The sequence below is a fragment of the Hypomesus transpacificus genome, unplaced genomic scaffold (assembly GCF_021917145.1).
Source record: "Hypomesus transpacificus isolate Combined female unplaced genomic scaffold, fHypTra1 scaffold_51, whole genome shotgun sequence".
NCBI lineage: Eukaryota > Metazoa > Chordata > Actinopteri > Osmeriformes > Osmeridae > Hypomesus > Hypomesus transpacificus.
In genome coordinates this window covers 560989-576343 of record NW_025814024.1, presented here as the reverse complement: position 1 = coordinate 576343, position 15355 = coordinate 560989, and the positions used below count along the sequence as shown (strand labels likewise).

Sequence of the window (15355 nt, the reverse complement as noted above, 5' to 3'; positions counted from 1 at the left end):
CTCCTCCTCTTGCCGCCTCCTACAGTCCACAATCATCTCCTTGGTCTTGCTGATGTTGAGAGAGAGGTTATTGTCCTGACACCATGATGTCAGGGTGTCAACCTCCTCTCTGTAGGCTGACTCGTCACTGTCAGAGATGAGGCCCACGATGGTTGTGTCGTCAGCAAACTTAACAAGGAAGTTGGAGCTGTGCATTGCCGCATAGTCGTTCATTGAACACATCCATTAAACATGCACAGTGTTGGAGGAAAAAGTAAACCCAAAAACTAATTACTTCAACGAAAGCTAATTTACGTCAGTTGCTTGCACACCTGGGGCCTCATGTATAAAGGATTGCGCAGCTTTCATACCAGAAGATGGTGTACGGCCAAAACTCAAGAAGTACCTACGCACAGAAATATTCACATGTGTAAAACCAGTCGTACGCAAGGTCCTGCGCACCTTTCCTTTATAAATCACAATCAACGTGAGATTGACTGCACGTGAACGAGCCATTGACCCCGCCGTGCCTCCTCCCATAAATGAATATGCAGATGGACTATAAATGCGCTCCTGAGGTCATTTCTTTGTCTGAATTACCGTGATTCTTCAAATAAACGCAGCCCTCGAATAAACGCTGCACCAAAAATGAACGTTAAACGCCGCAGCGTTTATTCGAAGAAATACGGTGACTGTGAGATCGAGGTTCTGACAACAGAGGTGGAGGTGAGAAAATATGTCTTGTTTGGCGGCCTGTCATCAGGTATTAGCAACAAAAGAAAGTCGGCGGAGTGGAAAACTGTCACAATTTGCACACTTTCTTGTTTTTATCCTGTAGCACTTTGAGATTTTACGAAAGTGCATTACAAATAAAATCATTATTATTATTATTATCATAGGGCCATAAATGCTGTTGGTTCAGAGAACCGGACCATGGCAGAAATTAAGAAGAAATGGTCCGATGTAAAACTTTAAATGAAGAAACAAGTGGTGGCGCATCGTAACAGCATGGCAGCTATAGGGTTAGCGTGACATGCATTTCCAGAGTGATTTTGTCGTTCGTTTGACACCCTAACAGAAGTTATTAAGTGGTGGCGGATTAAACAGAAGGCTATATAGCATTTCGCGTTTTGGGTTTTGGCATTTTGATGTGATCATCCACATGACAATAATGATGAAACTTCCACTACAATATTAAACTTTTAAACTTTTTGTTTTTTTGAATAGTCAACGTCATAAACGTAGTAGTGGAAACTTTATTTTGTAATGTTTGGTGAGTTTCGGCACTTTTCAGTTAGAATTCGCCATGTTACAGAGTCAGACAAAACTTTGCGGACGGTCCGCACATTCTCACGTCTGCTCAAATGTTTCTGTGACGGGCCGCACATTCTCACGTCAAGTAATTCTTTCTACATCACAAAGTGTGCGTGAAAACCAGCGTACGCAAGCTTTTTGTGCGTATGCAACGTTTATACATGAGGCCCCTGGAGTCCAATTATTGAAATGAGTTTGGAGGTGTTGTTTGGTTCTACTTTGACTGATAAGACACACAAACATTTTATGATTGCTGTTTGAAGCTTCAACTGAAGCTCTGAAGCTCCAACTGATGTGAACCATGCCTTGCAAAAAGGAGCTCTTTCAAGGCAAACAATCAAGAGTAGTTGATCTGAATAAGGCTGGAATGAGATACAAAGCAATCTCAGTGTTTAGGCATCCATCAGTTGACAGTAAATTGTCAATTAATGGAGACAGTTTAGTACTGTGGCTACTCTTCCTAGAAGTTGGCGCCAAGCCAAGATGACTCCCAAGAGACAATGCAGACTCCTCAACCCATGAGTAACAGCTAAAGGCTTGAAAGGGGTGATTGACTGTTTTTTGGGGGGTATTTTACACTGTTCCATAAGGTCTCCGAATAGGGTATGTAACATTGGTTGGGCTGAAAATGGGCCGGGTTATGTTCTATGAGCCCTGATGCATCCTGTGAAAAAGCCCCAGGATGAAATGCTAGGTTTTCTCCTTTTATGGTATGCTCATGAATATATAGATGTCCTTGTGGTAGACATTTTGGTCATATGCATAGATGTATGTGTATGAAATCTATAAGCTTCAATGTTCATTGGTAAGGGAAGATAATTAAGTTGAGTTCAAAGGAGTGTGAGGTGCTGATGGCTCTGTGGGCAGTTTGCACTGGGGGATGGGTGAAGCATCTTATATGGCAGTCGTTCTCAAAGTGTGGTCCAATGAAAGTGAAAAGTGACGCGTCTGTTAATTCGATAGCGATTGCTGACCTTGCTCACGCAGAGCTGCCAACTCTCACGGTTTCGCCGTGTGACACACGCATTTCACCCATTTCTCACGCTCTCACGCCACACCTTGTATATCTCACGCTAAAAAGGCAACCTCAAACAAGTAGCCAAACTAACGTTGTAAACATTAACGGACGACGCGTAGGTTAACCGAGTGAAGCAACCGAGTGACGCGCAAACAGCTGTGCATGGCCGCGGGAACTAGGGGTACTCGAGGGTGCTGCAGCACCCCCTGACAGCACGAGAATTTAAAATGATATGACCTAAAAATTCACCACCGTGGCACAGCTCCGAAGTAGCGGACTGGCATTCGGGAGCACCGGGAAAAGAATAACTATGGAAAACCAGGGTAAGAAACTAAGGGTGGGGCTGAAAAATGAAGAGACAAAGAAATCACCTTCACTAGACAAGGTTTTACCAATTGAAAAACGGCTGTTTATTTTACATGAAGCTCAACTATTTTGCGCTCAAATAAAGGCCCAAAATGTTTCGGCTTGCGCGCAATGCGTGCTCGCTTTAAGGATTCAACTCCCTAACTCGCATCCCATTGAACACAGACTATGCTTGCATTAGCAGGGCAGCTGTGGTGGCGTATATGGGGGCCAGTTCTGGTGGGCCGGTCTGGATCAAAGTGCAGGGCCAATTTTTACTCCCAGTTCCTCTCTGCCGCCCCGCAACATTAAGCCCCCGCCAGCACCCCCCTGATAAAATATGTTCCCGCGGCTATGTAGCCGTGTAAACTCGCCTTTGGGGGGAGTGAAGCTCGCAAAAGCTCGCCTGGGGGGGCTACCAAATCTCACGCCAAGGTTTTTGGAAAAGTTGACAGCCCTACTTACGTATTTTAGGTGCATTATTATGCTAAAGTAGTTTTAATTCATAAATAGTGGGTATGTTGTTATTATTTGCTACAGTATGCTTAGCCTATCAAGATCAAATGAAGCAGACGGTGTACATGCTTCCGAGTGGCCCACCTTAATCGATAGGCTAGGCCACTGACCATTTACAGTAAGTTGTTACGTCAATTATGAATTGGCAGCATTCATGCCATTTAGAACATACTTACTTACATACTTATATTAGCTTTTAGACTATTACATTAACCTGCTCCGAAATATAGGGTTAGGGATAGAACTTTGTTTTGGGCGGGGCGAGGACAGACCTGCCCCCACTGCTAAAAAAATCCTAGAGGAAACACTGCACTATATGTGTCATCCACTGAGCTAGCTGTTTTTTCACTGGTTGTTGTAGTGCAGAACACAACAGGACCAGGGACCTAAGCAAGGTGGAAGGTTGGACAGGGTCAGTATGTTTGAGTGGGTGCTGTGGGTAGTTAACAGACAGTATGCAGGTCTTGGATTTCTCCAAAAGTCGACATTTCTGCCCAAAAAAAAAACATTCAATATCCAGTATCAAGTTAATGGTGAAACCTTCGAGAATGTGTTATAACACCTGCTCAAAAAAATTACTACTATTATTTGTATACTGCTGTTATTTGTACCTGTTCATAACTGACGTTTTGTCTTTCATGTTATTGGTCTGCCTTCCTGACCATTTTCTTTCTCCTTGTCTCCGCCCATTTCTTCTACCTGTTCCTCCTCCTACTTCCCTAATTCTACCTAATCCTACTCCTCCTCTGCCTACACCTCCGCTTGCTTTGTTTTCCTCCTCATCCTCACCTCTCTCTCTCCTGTTCCTCCTCTTCACAAACATCCTGCTCTTCATCCTCCTCCTGCTTTGTCTTAATCCTTCTCGTCTTTTTTTACCTCCTCTTGTTGCTCCCCCTGCTGGTCTTCATCTTCCTGCTTCTGCTGCAGAGGTGCCACGTGGGACATGCAGCCTGAGAAGCTGGACTTCAGCCAGTTCCACAGGAAGCCTTTCCGGGGCACGCCAAAGCACCTTCCACACGTCGACCGAGAAGGGTGAGTGATCTACTCACCCTACTCAAACTGGCTCTACTCTGGCTTACTCAACTCTACTATGTTATGCTTTACTTGGCCTTACTGGAATCTACTCCTTTCTCCTGTGTTGCACTTTACTCAGATGTACTCCATTCTGTTCATCCCTTTTATTATCCTGCTTCTTGTCTATGTCTCTCAGAATGATCAATGACAAGTTTGATGGGGATGATGGGATAGACCTGACCGAAATGGAAAGGTTTCTACCTGGACTTGCAGTAAGTGGCTCCCCTCCATCAAGAAGTAAACTGAGATGCTATTTTTATATTTATTTTCATTCTGATGTTATTTGTAGGAATGCGGTCTTCACCTTACTTACTTTGTACCAGTTAAGATTTGGCGATGAGCACTCTCTAGTGGCCAAAAGATTAACACATTGGTCCTAGCAGAGAAACATAATTTGTTATTTTATATATTGTCATATGCTGACTAGTGGCAAAACAGAGTAATTACATTAAATAAAATACTGATGTGTTGAAGCTGTAAGCTTGCAGTGCCCTCCAGTGGTAGGTTTCGGGAGCCGCATTTATGGCTTTCTTTTAGAACGTCTATGAAGACTTTTTTGGGGGAAAATGTTGGGTTTTCCGATTTGACTATTTTGCCCTTGGGTTTGGCTGTGGTGCTCAGTCTAGACCAGTGGTTCCCAACCCTGGTCCCTTAGAGCACCCCTGTCCTGCATGTTTTAGATGTTTCCCTGCTCCAACACACCTAATTCAAATGAATGGGTCGTCATCCAGCTCTGCAGAAGCCTACTTATGATCATTCATTTGCAGGACAGGGGGTGCCCTGAGGACCAGGGTTGGGAACCACTGGTCTAGACTTTCAAACAGGCCACTCATGGGTGTTCTTAACTTAACTCAAACACAGTCAAACACTCAACACGCACGCACACAGGCTTTCCCCACCTGTCTGGTCCATTACCCAGATGTGGCAAATGACACCCCACAAGTAAGCATTGGACGAAATTGAGACGATACAAATGACCCTCGAGATCAAGAGGATATACAACACAGCCCCAAAGATTCAGGGCAAAGGTTAAGCCTGCAGTCAGAGAAGTTAGCGGATGCAATGTGCTTTATTAATGTGTCCAGGGTATTAACAGTATGCCTGGTTCGGGTCGAGGTTTGAGGTTGGTAGGCCACACATGATTGTCCCGGTCAACACAGAACGGGTTCTTGTCCTCAGGTGAAGAGGGCAGAGGCTGCCTCATGTTCGAGGCCTTGGCTTATCAGGACAAACTGGAAGCTTCTCTGACTGGCTGACTCATTGACTGGCTGCAGAGTGGCAAGGAAGTGAGTCGAGATTGTTCACTCCATGTCACTCAGATGCCTTGCTTACGTAATGTCAGGAATCACACACATGACTAGCGCTCCGACTCTGACTGGAAGAGGTGGCTGGCTGTTCCATCTTGCTGTGTAAGGTCTGCATCCAAACAACAATGTCAATGATGATACTCTGAAAATGTTCACATTACATGGGCAGGATCTGAAATTAATGTGCTGTCTGCCCATAGGCTTTCTGCTTTACAATAGGAGAGACTGAGAACTTCATACCACAGTGACCTCCAGCGTCTAGCCATCTCTAGGAGACTCTGGCGCTACTTTGTCAAGACTAAGTCACTCATGCTCTTCTTTTGCCCTCTCCCACGCCCCCCGCTTCCTCTTCCCCAGCTGGGGATAGCGAGATAATGTGCTTCAATGTGGAAAAGTACCAAGCCAGGAGAAGCCAGGGGGGGGGAAAGCATCTTCCTACCCAGCTGAGAGTGGAGCTTGTCCCAGCCAATGGGTGGGAGCCTTGCCGGATTTTCTGAAAAGCTGGCTGCTCTGTTTTTCTGTCGCCCTCACAGTTTTTCTTTTTCACTCTCTCCCCTGTATCTCACTCTCTCCCCCTCTCTAGCTTCTATCTATGTCCTATATGTGTCTTTCTGTCTCTTCCTTACTATCTCCCTCTCATTCTCTTTCTCTCCCCTCTGCCCCCCCACTCCCATCTCTCTCTGTCTCTGTCTCTGTCACACACAGAGACCCGAGGACAATAATAGGGGTCAGACGTCAGATTCCTTTGCAGTGAACCCATGTTATTGAATGAAGGCAGATTCACTGTGTATGAGTAAGTTCCATTCCTTATGGTCATACTCAGGTCACACTCCGAGAGATAAACAGGCAACTAGAGTTGTTGTTGTTGTGTGTACAATGTTTGCGTGTGTGAGAGTATGTATGATTTTGTGTTAGTGGGTGGGTGAGTATGAGAATCCCAGGGCAAGGGTCTAGGGTTGGTACTGAGATCAGAGGTGGTGGAGTGAGAAATTTGACAATTTTTAACCCCACAACAACATACAGACTCTCTTTGACACACACACACACAAACAGGCACAGTCCCAGACAGTCAACTCGGATCATTGGGCTGATGATGTCGACATTACTTTTATTGTGATAGACAGCTGTGTATGCTCTGGTGTGCTCTCTCTGTACCTCTCACATCAACAAACTCTGGTCCACACAAACACACATAGTGTGTGTGTTTCCGTGTGTGTGTGTTTGTGACAATGTATATCGGACTGTGTGTGTGAGACAAAAGAATGTGACACACTCTTGTAATAAGGGGCTGTTGTGGGCATTCAAATATTCTTTCAGTCTTTTTACAGTTTTCATTTTTTTTGCATATTACAAAAGGTAAAATGTTGAAAGAGTTACTCAGTATAATAAATAACATGTTTAGGATCACTAATACTCATAATTTGTTCATGTTTACCTAAGCTTCCAGTTGAGTTGTGGGCACTTAATGCGTAATGTGATTCATCATGGTGCAGCCGGCTACTTTTAGCGCGGATAGGGGGTCAAGGGTCCACTAATGATTGCTAGATGGCACTTCTTGCACGCAGCCAAGGCAAGGTTATAAACTGAAGTGGCCTTCGTCAATCTGTCATTAATTTCCGTGTGGAAAGTTGGTGACTTTTCATTTGTTTCATGTCATACACGTTGAGGGTTAGACTTCAGTTGGTCTATAAATGCGTATCCCGATGTTATGAACATTGTATTGTCAGCTGACAATTAACTAATCGTTGTCCCGAGTCAAAAGTAGAAACACACAGGGACATTATAAACATTCGATTGTCTGATAGATCCAGTTATCCTGGGGAGTCAGATGGCTGAGCGGTGAGGGAGTCGGGCTAGTAATCAGAAGGTTGCCGGATCGATTTCCCGCCGTGCCAAAATGACGTTGTGTCCTTGGGCAAGGCACTTAACCCTACTTGCCTCAGGGAGAATGTCCCTGTACTTACTGTAAGTCGCTCTGGATAAGAGCGTCTGCTAAATGACTAAATGTAAATGTATCCTGGCAAAAAACTATTCTTGTTCATCTTTTATTGTCAGGCCATGGTCCAAGTAGGACTATTGCAAATATGAGGCAGTGTAACTTGTTTGAAAATTCTCAAATTTATTCAGAAATGTGTCCTTTTATTTATTATTGTAACATTGGTACTCCAGGTCCCAGTGTCGATCTTGGGTTACTTATAAGCAGTTGTGCATTATGTGTGAACCACGTTTGATAAATAAAGTTGGCGGCCTATCTACAACTAAAGGATAGTTAATAGACAGTGACTATTATGTCATAACAGAAGCAAACTCTACCCCTATTTCCCAACTCCACTCAGTAGGCAGTAGGCTATCTTTCAAGCGCAGTTCCCATATAAGTCAATCAGCCTATAATAGCTGTAGCCTAATGTTTCGTATACATGGCTGTGAATCGGTAGATTTGGTCTCAAGTCAAGTATGATATATAAATATGTTTCACAAAGTGAAAGTGTCAACTTTCAATCGTGCCTTCTGCGTGTTCGGCGTACATTTGTCATAGGCCCTACATCTGTTTTAGCCCACAACGACTGACTAATTAGAATGAATAGACATTGCATTGTGCACAGGATACATTTATCTTTGTTTGACCTGCATTTATTTATGTGTATCCACATTACAAAACATAAGCTACTTCATTGTATCATTACAATTATTGTTACCTCTAATGTCATAACATAAGAATTGCGCTTAGGCCTACCTGACTACACACAAATGGCTATGTACTGAAAAGAATGTCATAATTTTGCATAGGCTATACATGTAAATCGTATTTAGGTTATAACCGTCTGAATTACATGTTTGAGCAAGGAAGTCCATGCGACATCTGCTGATAGAGAAGTTGATAGGGAGGTTATCCGAAGAAAGGCAGGCTGGAAGGAGTCATGACAACGGAAAGGAATTTGACTTTGGTTTATTAGTCGAGTGCCAGGATCAAACAATCAGTTTAAGACATACTGATGGCATGAGTGAAAATTCTGTCTCAAAGCCATGCTTAAATACATGAGTTGGACAGTACAGATATAGGATGCACAGAATTGCTTCCTTAACGGGTCTTCAGTGGTCAGTACACTGATACACTAGAGCATTCAGCAGCTGAGATGGTCGTTAATTACGTTTAAGTCCCAGTTCGTACATGATTTGCCTCAGTCTCCTAACTGTCTGGGCTGTGTGCTATATTCTGCTCAGAGAGAGGCCTCGCTGCAGGATCTCTTGACCTTACAGATACTTAGGCTGTACATGTACACAGAAAATCTGCCTTGAAAGAAAATAAAGAAATTGCTAAATTTGCAGCAATAACAACAATAACACCCTGTCTGAAGGCAGGGGCAGATGCAGCCTGCTTTGACTGGGGGTTTAGTGAACATTTCTGGGGGGTATCATGATTACGGAAAGGGATCAGATTATTTCGTGTATTTATATAATTTTAACGATCAGAGTATTAATTAGGCGCAAAGACAGACGTTGTAAACATTCAGGGTTAGCCCAAACCTAGGACGTATTCTGGGTTTGATGTGATGCTAGATATGGACTTCCACACGTAATGCGAGCGCGAAAATGTTTTGCCATTCATTTGAGCGCCAAATAGATTTTTTTAGGTTTATGTAATATAAACATTGTGTTGGACACTACAGGGCTTTTGAGAAAACATTCAGGCATCAAGCCCCAAAGCCCCCCCTCGCCCCCCCCCGACCCGCCCATGATGTTAAGGCTAAGTACTAACTTGTCAACCATCATAACCAATTATGCATAACAACAAAGGTTTACTATACCACGTCAAACGTTTTATGTCCTGCCCCATATTAAATATTTAAAAACATATAGCCGTTATTTACTTACTGCAATAATATTGTTGAAGAAAGGCTACATGTGTCTTCATTAACACATGTAGCCTTATGACTAAGTTCAGTTAAGTTTAAATGCTGTAGTATGGCCGCACTGACGAGACCTAGCATTTTGTTTGTCTTGTTAGTGTTTGTAAGTAGTTTTTTCGAGTTGCGCATTCAGTACGACCAGCAAACACTTCTGGATATTAGGTTGTCACTTGGCAAGGACTATTTTACGAACTTGAATTCCACTTTCCGGAGTGCAAGCTCGAACTGCAAGGGGCTCTTTGTTGTTCTGCCCCTCTGCTAACTTGCAAGACAGGAGGAAGAGGAAAAGAGGCCGCGTGCTGGAGTTCTCGTCCAAACTCGGAAACGGAGCTTCAAACCTGCTTTTCCATCCATCCTACTCGCTAATGTTCAGTCCATCGATGACAAAATGGATGCGAATCGGTGACCACACCTCATCCACACTGATCACCAACACAGGCACCCCACAGCCCTCTCCTGTTCTACTTTCCATGCACGACTGTGCGGCAACGCACAGCTCCAACCTCCTTGTTAAGTTTGCTGACGATGCAACCATTGTGGGCCTCATCTCTGGCAGTGATGAGTCAGCCTACAGAGAGGAGCTTGATACCCTGACATCAAGGTGTCAGGACAATAACCTTCTCAATGTCAGCAAGACCAGGGACATGATTGTGGACTATAGGAGGCGGCAAGAGGAGGAGCATGCACCCCATCACATCAACGGATCCGAAGTGGAAAAGGTAAGTTGCTTCAGTTTCCTTGGGGTGAACATCAGCAATGACCTCACCTGGTCTGCTCACACGGACAAGGTGGTCAAATCGCCCCGGAAACTCCTCTTCTGCTTGAGGAGACTGAAGAAGTTTGGCATGGACTCAGTCATCCACACTAACTTTTACAGATTCACTATAGAGAGCATTCTGACTGGTTGCGTCACAGTGTGGTATGGGAGCTGCACAGACAGAATCCGCAAGGCCCTACATAGTGTGGTCCGGTCTGCTGAGTTCATTGGCAGGAAGCTCCCAGCATTACAGGACACCTACCACACATGGTGCCTCTGGAAAGCAGGCACGATCCTAAAAGACTGTTACCACCCATCCTTCAGTCTCTTTATCCCGTTGCCTTCTGGCAGGCGCTACCGTAGGATTCGGTCTCGCACTAGCAGACAGGACAATTCTTTATATCCAAGGGTCGTCAGGCTTCTAAATGGACACTGATATGGACATTGATACATTTCCCACTGGTGACTTTACATTGATACATTTCTCACAAGCCACTTTACACACTGTCACTTTCAATTCACTATTGCACTAACTTACCCCACTTGTCTTAGGTTAGTATAGGTCTTGTCTTTGGTTAGTTAGGTCTACAAGGTTAGTATAGGTCAGTATGTGTATTAGAGGTCTAGTAAGTAATGACTTCCCTCAATAAAGATATCGTAACATTTATAATTTTCAATAATATCGATAATGTCGATAGAGAATAATTAGGAACAGCAATACATTTAATTTCTGTGATGCAGCAGGAAGTTGCGGAGAAATGGTAGCCTACGCTCACTAAAATATTCTGAGCACCTCAAGTGGAGTAGCTAATGTTAACCGCAGAAAATGTCTCTTATTGCCGAAAACAGTGGCAGCAATAGCCATGCAGTTGCTTGAGCTTTCCTCAAAACACGTTTCTTTGTCTGTAGCTTTAAATGCTAATGAGGAGGAGAGGGGCGGCAACATGCGCTAATGTTTACAATGGATGTATCGCAATGGCTCGTATCCCTGTTGCTGTAAGATGCCATTATAAACTTATTTTATTTTAATCTTCGTAGAATTGTGTGAGTGGGCGACCTATTCCTGAGTATCCCAACCCTGCGCTTGCTGTTCAAGTGCCTGGCCAGACAAGGCTACTTGAGACCTGTATACTTTGGCTTCGATTTTTTTTGCTAATTTTAATATTTTGAATATATCCTTCCACTGCATATTGCAGTCCCTTCTACCTGTATCTGGAAGATATCGCAGAGGTATTACTTCAAAAATCATCACACTGACAGCTATAGCACTCATCCCCATACTCATGGCCATGGCTTTTGGGTTGACAGTTCCGGGAATTGTGTCGGATGTAGCGACAGTAACTAAGGGGGCGGGGCCCTGCGGAACGGTCAATTAATTCTTCATTTTCTCAAAGGCGGAGAAGAACACCCAGGGCTTAGTTTACACCTATCGAAAATTCTAGCCACTGGGGGACCAAAGGCAGGCTAGGAGAACTCATATTAATGTTAAATAACCTCCTAAAGTGAAGTTTTCATGTCATGTGACCTTTAAGACTTTTTAAGACCCCGCGGGAACCCTGTCAACATCTCCAAGGCAACCGCTTGCTAGGTCCGTAAATCGTTTGCCGACGGTTTTGCGGACTTCTTAGAACGTGTCTGGACCAATAAAAACAGCGTATTGGTCCAATTATAATACTAGTGTGTAAGAAAACTTTTTAACACCTGAAGTAAAATCACTCATTGGAACATGCAGAAAGTGTGAGTTTGCACCAAAGTATTGATAAAAAAAATGAAAAAAAGCAAGGTTTTAAAAAGCTTAAGTTACCCCAGGTACTTGCCCCCTGGCAGCAAACATTTCTCTCACACCGAGCTGCCTAAACTTTATGCCGAGTGTAGGGAAAAAGTTAAGGAAGAGACTTATTTTGCTACTACTACGGAGCTGTGGTCTATCATCTTAATTATGGTTATCGAATGGAAATATTAATATCTATATCAATAATATTTTACCCATATCACCCAGCCCTAGTATATTGTATTGTAAATTGCATACTATTTTGTATATTTAGGACGTTTATTATTATTTTATTTATATTCTATTTTAGCTTATCATAGATGTAGTATACTGTATTTTTCGGAAAATAATCTGCATTTTCTATAAGCCGCACCCCACCAGAATGGTGGTTTACAAACAGCTTTGTGTTTGTAAATCGGAGTACAGGCCGCACCGGAATATAGGCCGCGCCAGAATATAGGCCGCACTCTAAATGGGGCCAACAATACCTTGGCGCCAACTAGCATTGAGCAGAACAATGTTCACGACTGTTTGTTTGCTCAAAAACACTTTCCAATAGGACATCTTGGATAGCCATCTAACTAGACAACATTCCCAATCAGGCTGAACACTCAAATTATCTTAACTACAGACCATAGCATTACACATATCAAAACAAAACAAACACAACAATAGAACTCCAAACAATGCTTATCTAACTGAGAATGAGATGTCTGTCTGAGGGCAGGCCAAGGAATGCACCACATTGGAAAAGGGTTGATTTGGTTTATTAGCACGACATCAGATCACGCCACCAGTCAGGCAGTGTGGTTGGCATGAGTGACCAACATGTCTCTCAGATGGCCTTTATATATGGCTGGGCAGTACAGATATAGTAACCACCAAAACATGCCCTTACAAGGTACCAACTCCACTAATAATGCACATTGGTAATGGCATCCAGGTGATAGTTGTAACTCATTGTTTGTACAATTCTCTGTATCTTGCTCTTTCTAGAGGTTGAACAGAGCACATTCCCCGATCTATATGTGTATTCTCAGAGGCCCGCTGCGTGACCTCTTGACCACAGAAAGAGAAAACCTCACATGCAGAAAATTTGCACATCACTAACTAAGCTAATGCCCTTAACTTCGTAGCTTTTCAGCTTGCCGCGGGGCATTCTGGGAACCAAGAGCATTGTCGCTACAATACCAAGCAATGCACGAGTATAAGCGATCTTACAACATTGTGTAACACACTTCGGTTGTGGATAGTATGTCCAGAAATAAAGCCAAGTCACTCATTTAGTGGCAATATCCAGTGTTATGTCTGCAAGATTATTTTTGATATAGTATAAATGTAGCTAGCTTGCAAATCCCAAGGATAGCCTACTGTAGCAGACCTTTTCAATGTTCAACTGACAAGGGTGTTTTGTCCCTCGGGAGTTGCCGTAAGCATGATGCTAACGTAAGCATTAGGTGAAGTCAGTGAGGGCTGTTCGAATGGGGAATGGGGAATGGGGAAAATACAAGTTTTGAAAAGAGACCGCATCTGTGTCTTATTGTCCACACGACCATATCAAATATTATTTAAAACAAACCTACAAAGAGCTCGGTTACACTACCGAAGTTGAATTAGCCAATGTCGTTAGTAATGCTAGCATTAGTTTGCTGTAGCATATAACATTTCACTGGGTCTTGAAGCTGTTTGATTTACTGAAATCATTATTTACATTTTCATTTACATTTATTCATTTAGCAGAAGCTTTTATCCAAAGAGACTTCCAAGACAGAGCTTTACAAAAGTGCATAGGTCACTGATCATAACAACGAGATTGCCCCAAAACATTGCTGGTAGCCAAAACATGAAGCATACATTGTGAAAAGCAAATAAGTGCCAATGGGAAGAACCATAAGAGCATGTAGTTAAACAAGTTACAAATTAACCAACATGAACCTCAGAACGTGCAAGAGTGTACCTGTAGAAAAAGCAATCAACAATAATATAATTCACAGCGAGTACAAGAAGTTAAATCAGTTACAACTAACAAACAAGAGCAACAAGTCCCTCAATAAGAGTCATTGTGTTCCCGGAGGAAACAAAAATCAGGTCCAGCAAATAATTCCTAAGTATCGTTGTAATCCCGGAACAAGTGCGTCTTAAGCCTTTTTTTGAAGGTGGGGAGAAAGTCAGGGCCTTATTTATAACATTGCGACTGCAGCTTAATCTGCGTCTTTGCCCAACCGCAAGTAGCGGACGGTGTATTTCAGCATTTTGCGAGGTATTTATCAAACCAGATCCTCGTCGGGCAATCAGCGCCCATTAGTGTTAATAAGCGCACCGTTAAAAGACGGGAAAAATCGCCTGCATGTTACTGCCACCATGGGTGATTCAAGAAAAAGAAAAAAAAAAGTTTTGCGAACAGGAGCAATATATAACCAAAATATAACTAGAAATATACACACCCACTTTCCCTTATACCCTCCCAGCATCGGTAATCTGCATTTTTACTCAAGTGCGCTGCCTTTGTAAATGCGGTGTTATGTCTTTACCCGCTATTTCACGCCTGAAATGGGCGCAATTCTGTTAGTAAATGAGGCCCTCAGTGTCTCTGATGGAGGTGGGGAGGTGATTCTACCAATAGGGGGGCAGACAGGAGAAGACCTGTGTTGGGAGAGGGCGCTCTTGAGAGGGGGGACCACCAGACGGTTGTCAGAAGAAGACCATAGGTGGTGGGTGGGGGTGTAAGGCTGGAGGAGAGACTTGATGTAGTCGGGTGCAGTCCCGTTCACCGCTCTGAAGGGAAGCCAGTGGAGGGAGATGAGGAGTGGGGTAACATGGGAGCGTCTGGGTAGATTGAAAACCAGGCGGGCCGCTGCATTCTGAATCCTCTGGAGAGGGCGGGTTGCACATGCTGGGAGACCGGCGACCAGCAGTCCAACTTGGAGAGGACAAGTGCTTGGACTAGCAGCTGGGTGGAATGCTCAGACAGGTATCTCCTGATCTTCCGGAAGTTGTAAAGGGTGAATCTACACGAGAGGGTGATTGAGAGATCGTGGGAGATGGAGGGTTTGGCCGGGATGATGAGATGTTATCAAATGTTATGTTCTATCCTTTGCCTACTTTAGCAAATCACTGTATTTCCAAGCCCTGATAGTGTAACTGAGACAACACAGTAAATAATTCCTCTTTCAAATAATAAGCCCCCATTCAAGTGTTGAGTATTAAATTAGCTGCACGGTCTGTAGAGATCTTGGGACTAAGCCACTTTTTTGTTTTGCTAATGCAGAATTCGGTAAAATAAAATTGGTAAAATAGACGTAATGAGTGGCATGGAATTTTATTTTGTCTGAGTTTTAACTTGTCCAGGGGGGCAAGCAAATTTCT

General features: G+C 43.5%; 1 protein-coding gene across 4 annotated transcripts in view; it reads left to right on the top strand.

Annotated features, from left to right (window-relative positions):
- Window positions 1-15355, top strand: part of ctif (CBP80/20-dependent translation initiation factor) — a 152706-nt gene that overhangs the window by 80512 nt on the left and 56839 nt on the right. For all 4 annotated transcript variants that reach the window (XM_047017237.1, XM_047017236.1, XM_047017235.1 and 1 more), the window contains 2 exons: window positions 4100-4204; window positions 4383-4458. In XM_047017237.1, coding sequence (XP_046873193.1) covers window positions 4100-4204; window positions 4383-4458 — 181 coding nt within the window. The remainder of the gene's footprint in view (window positions 1-4099; window positions 4205-4382; window positions 4459-15355) is intronic.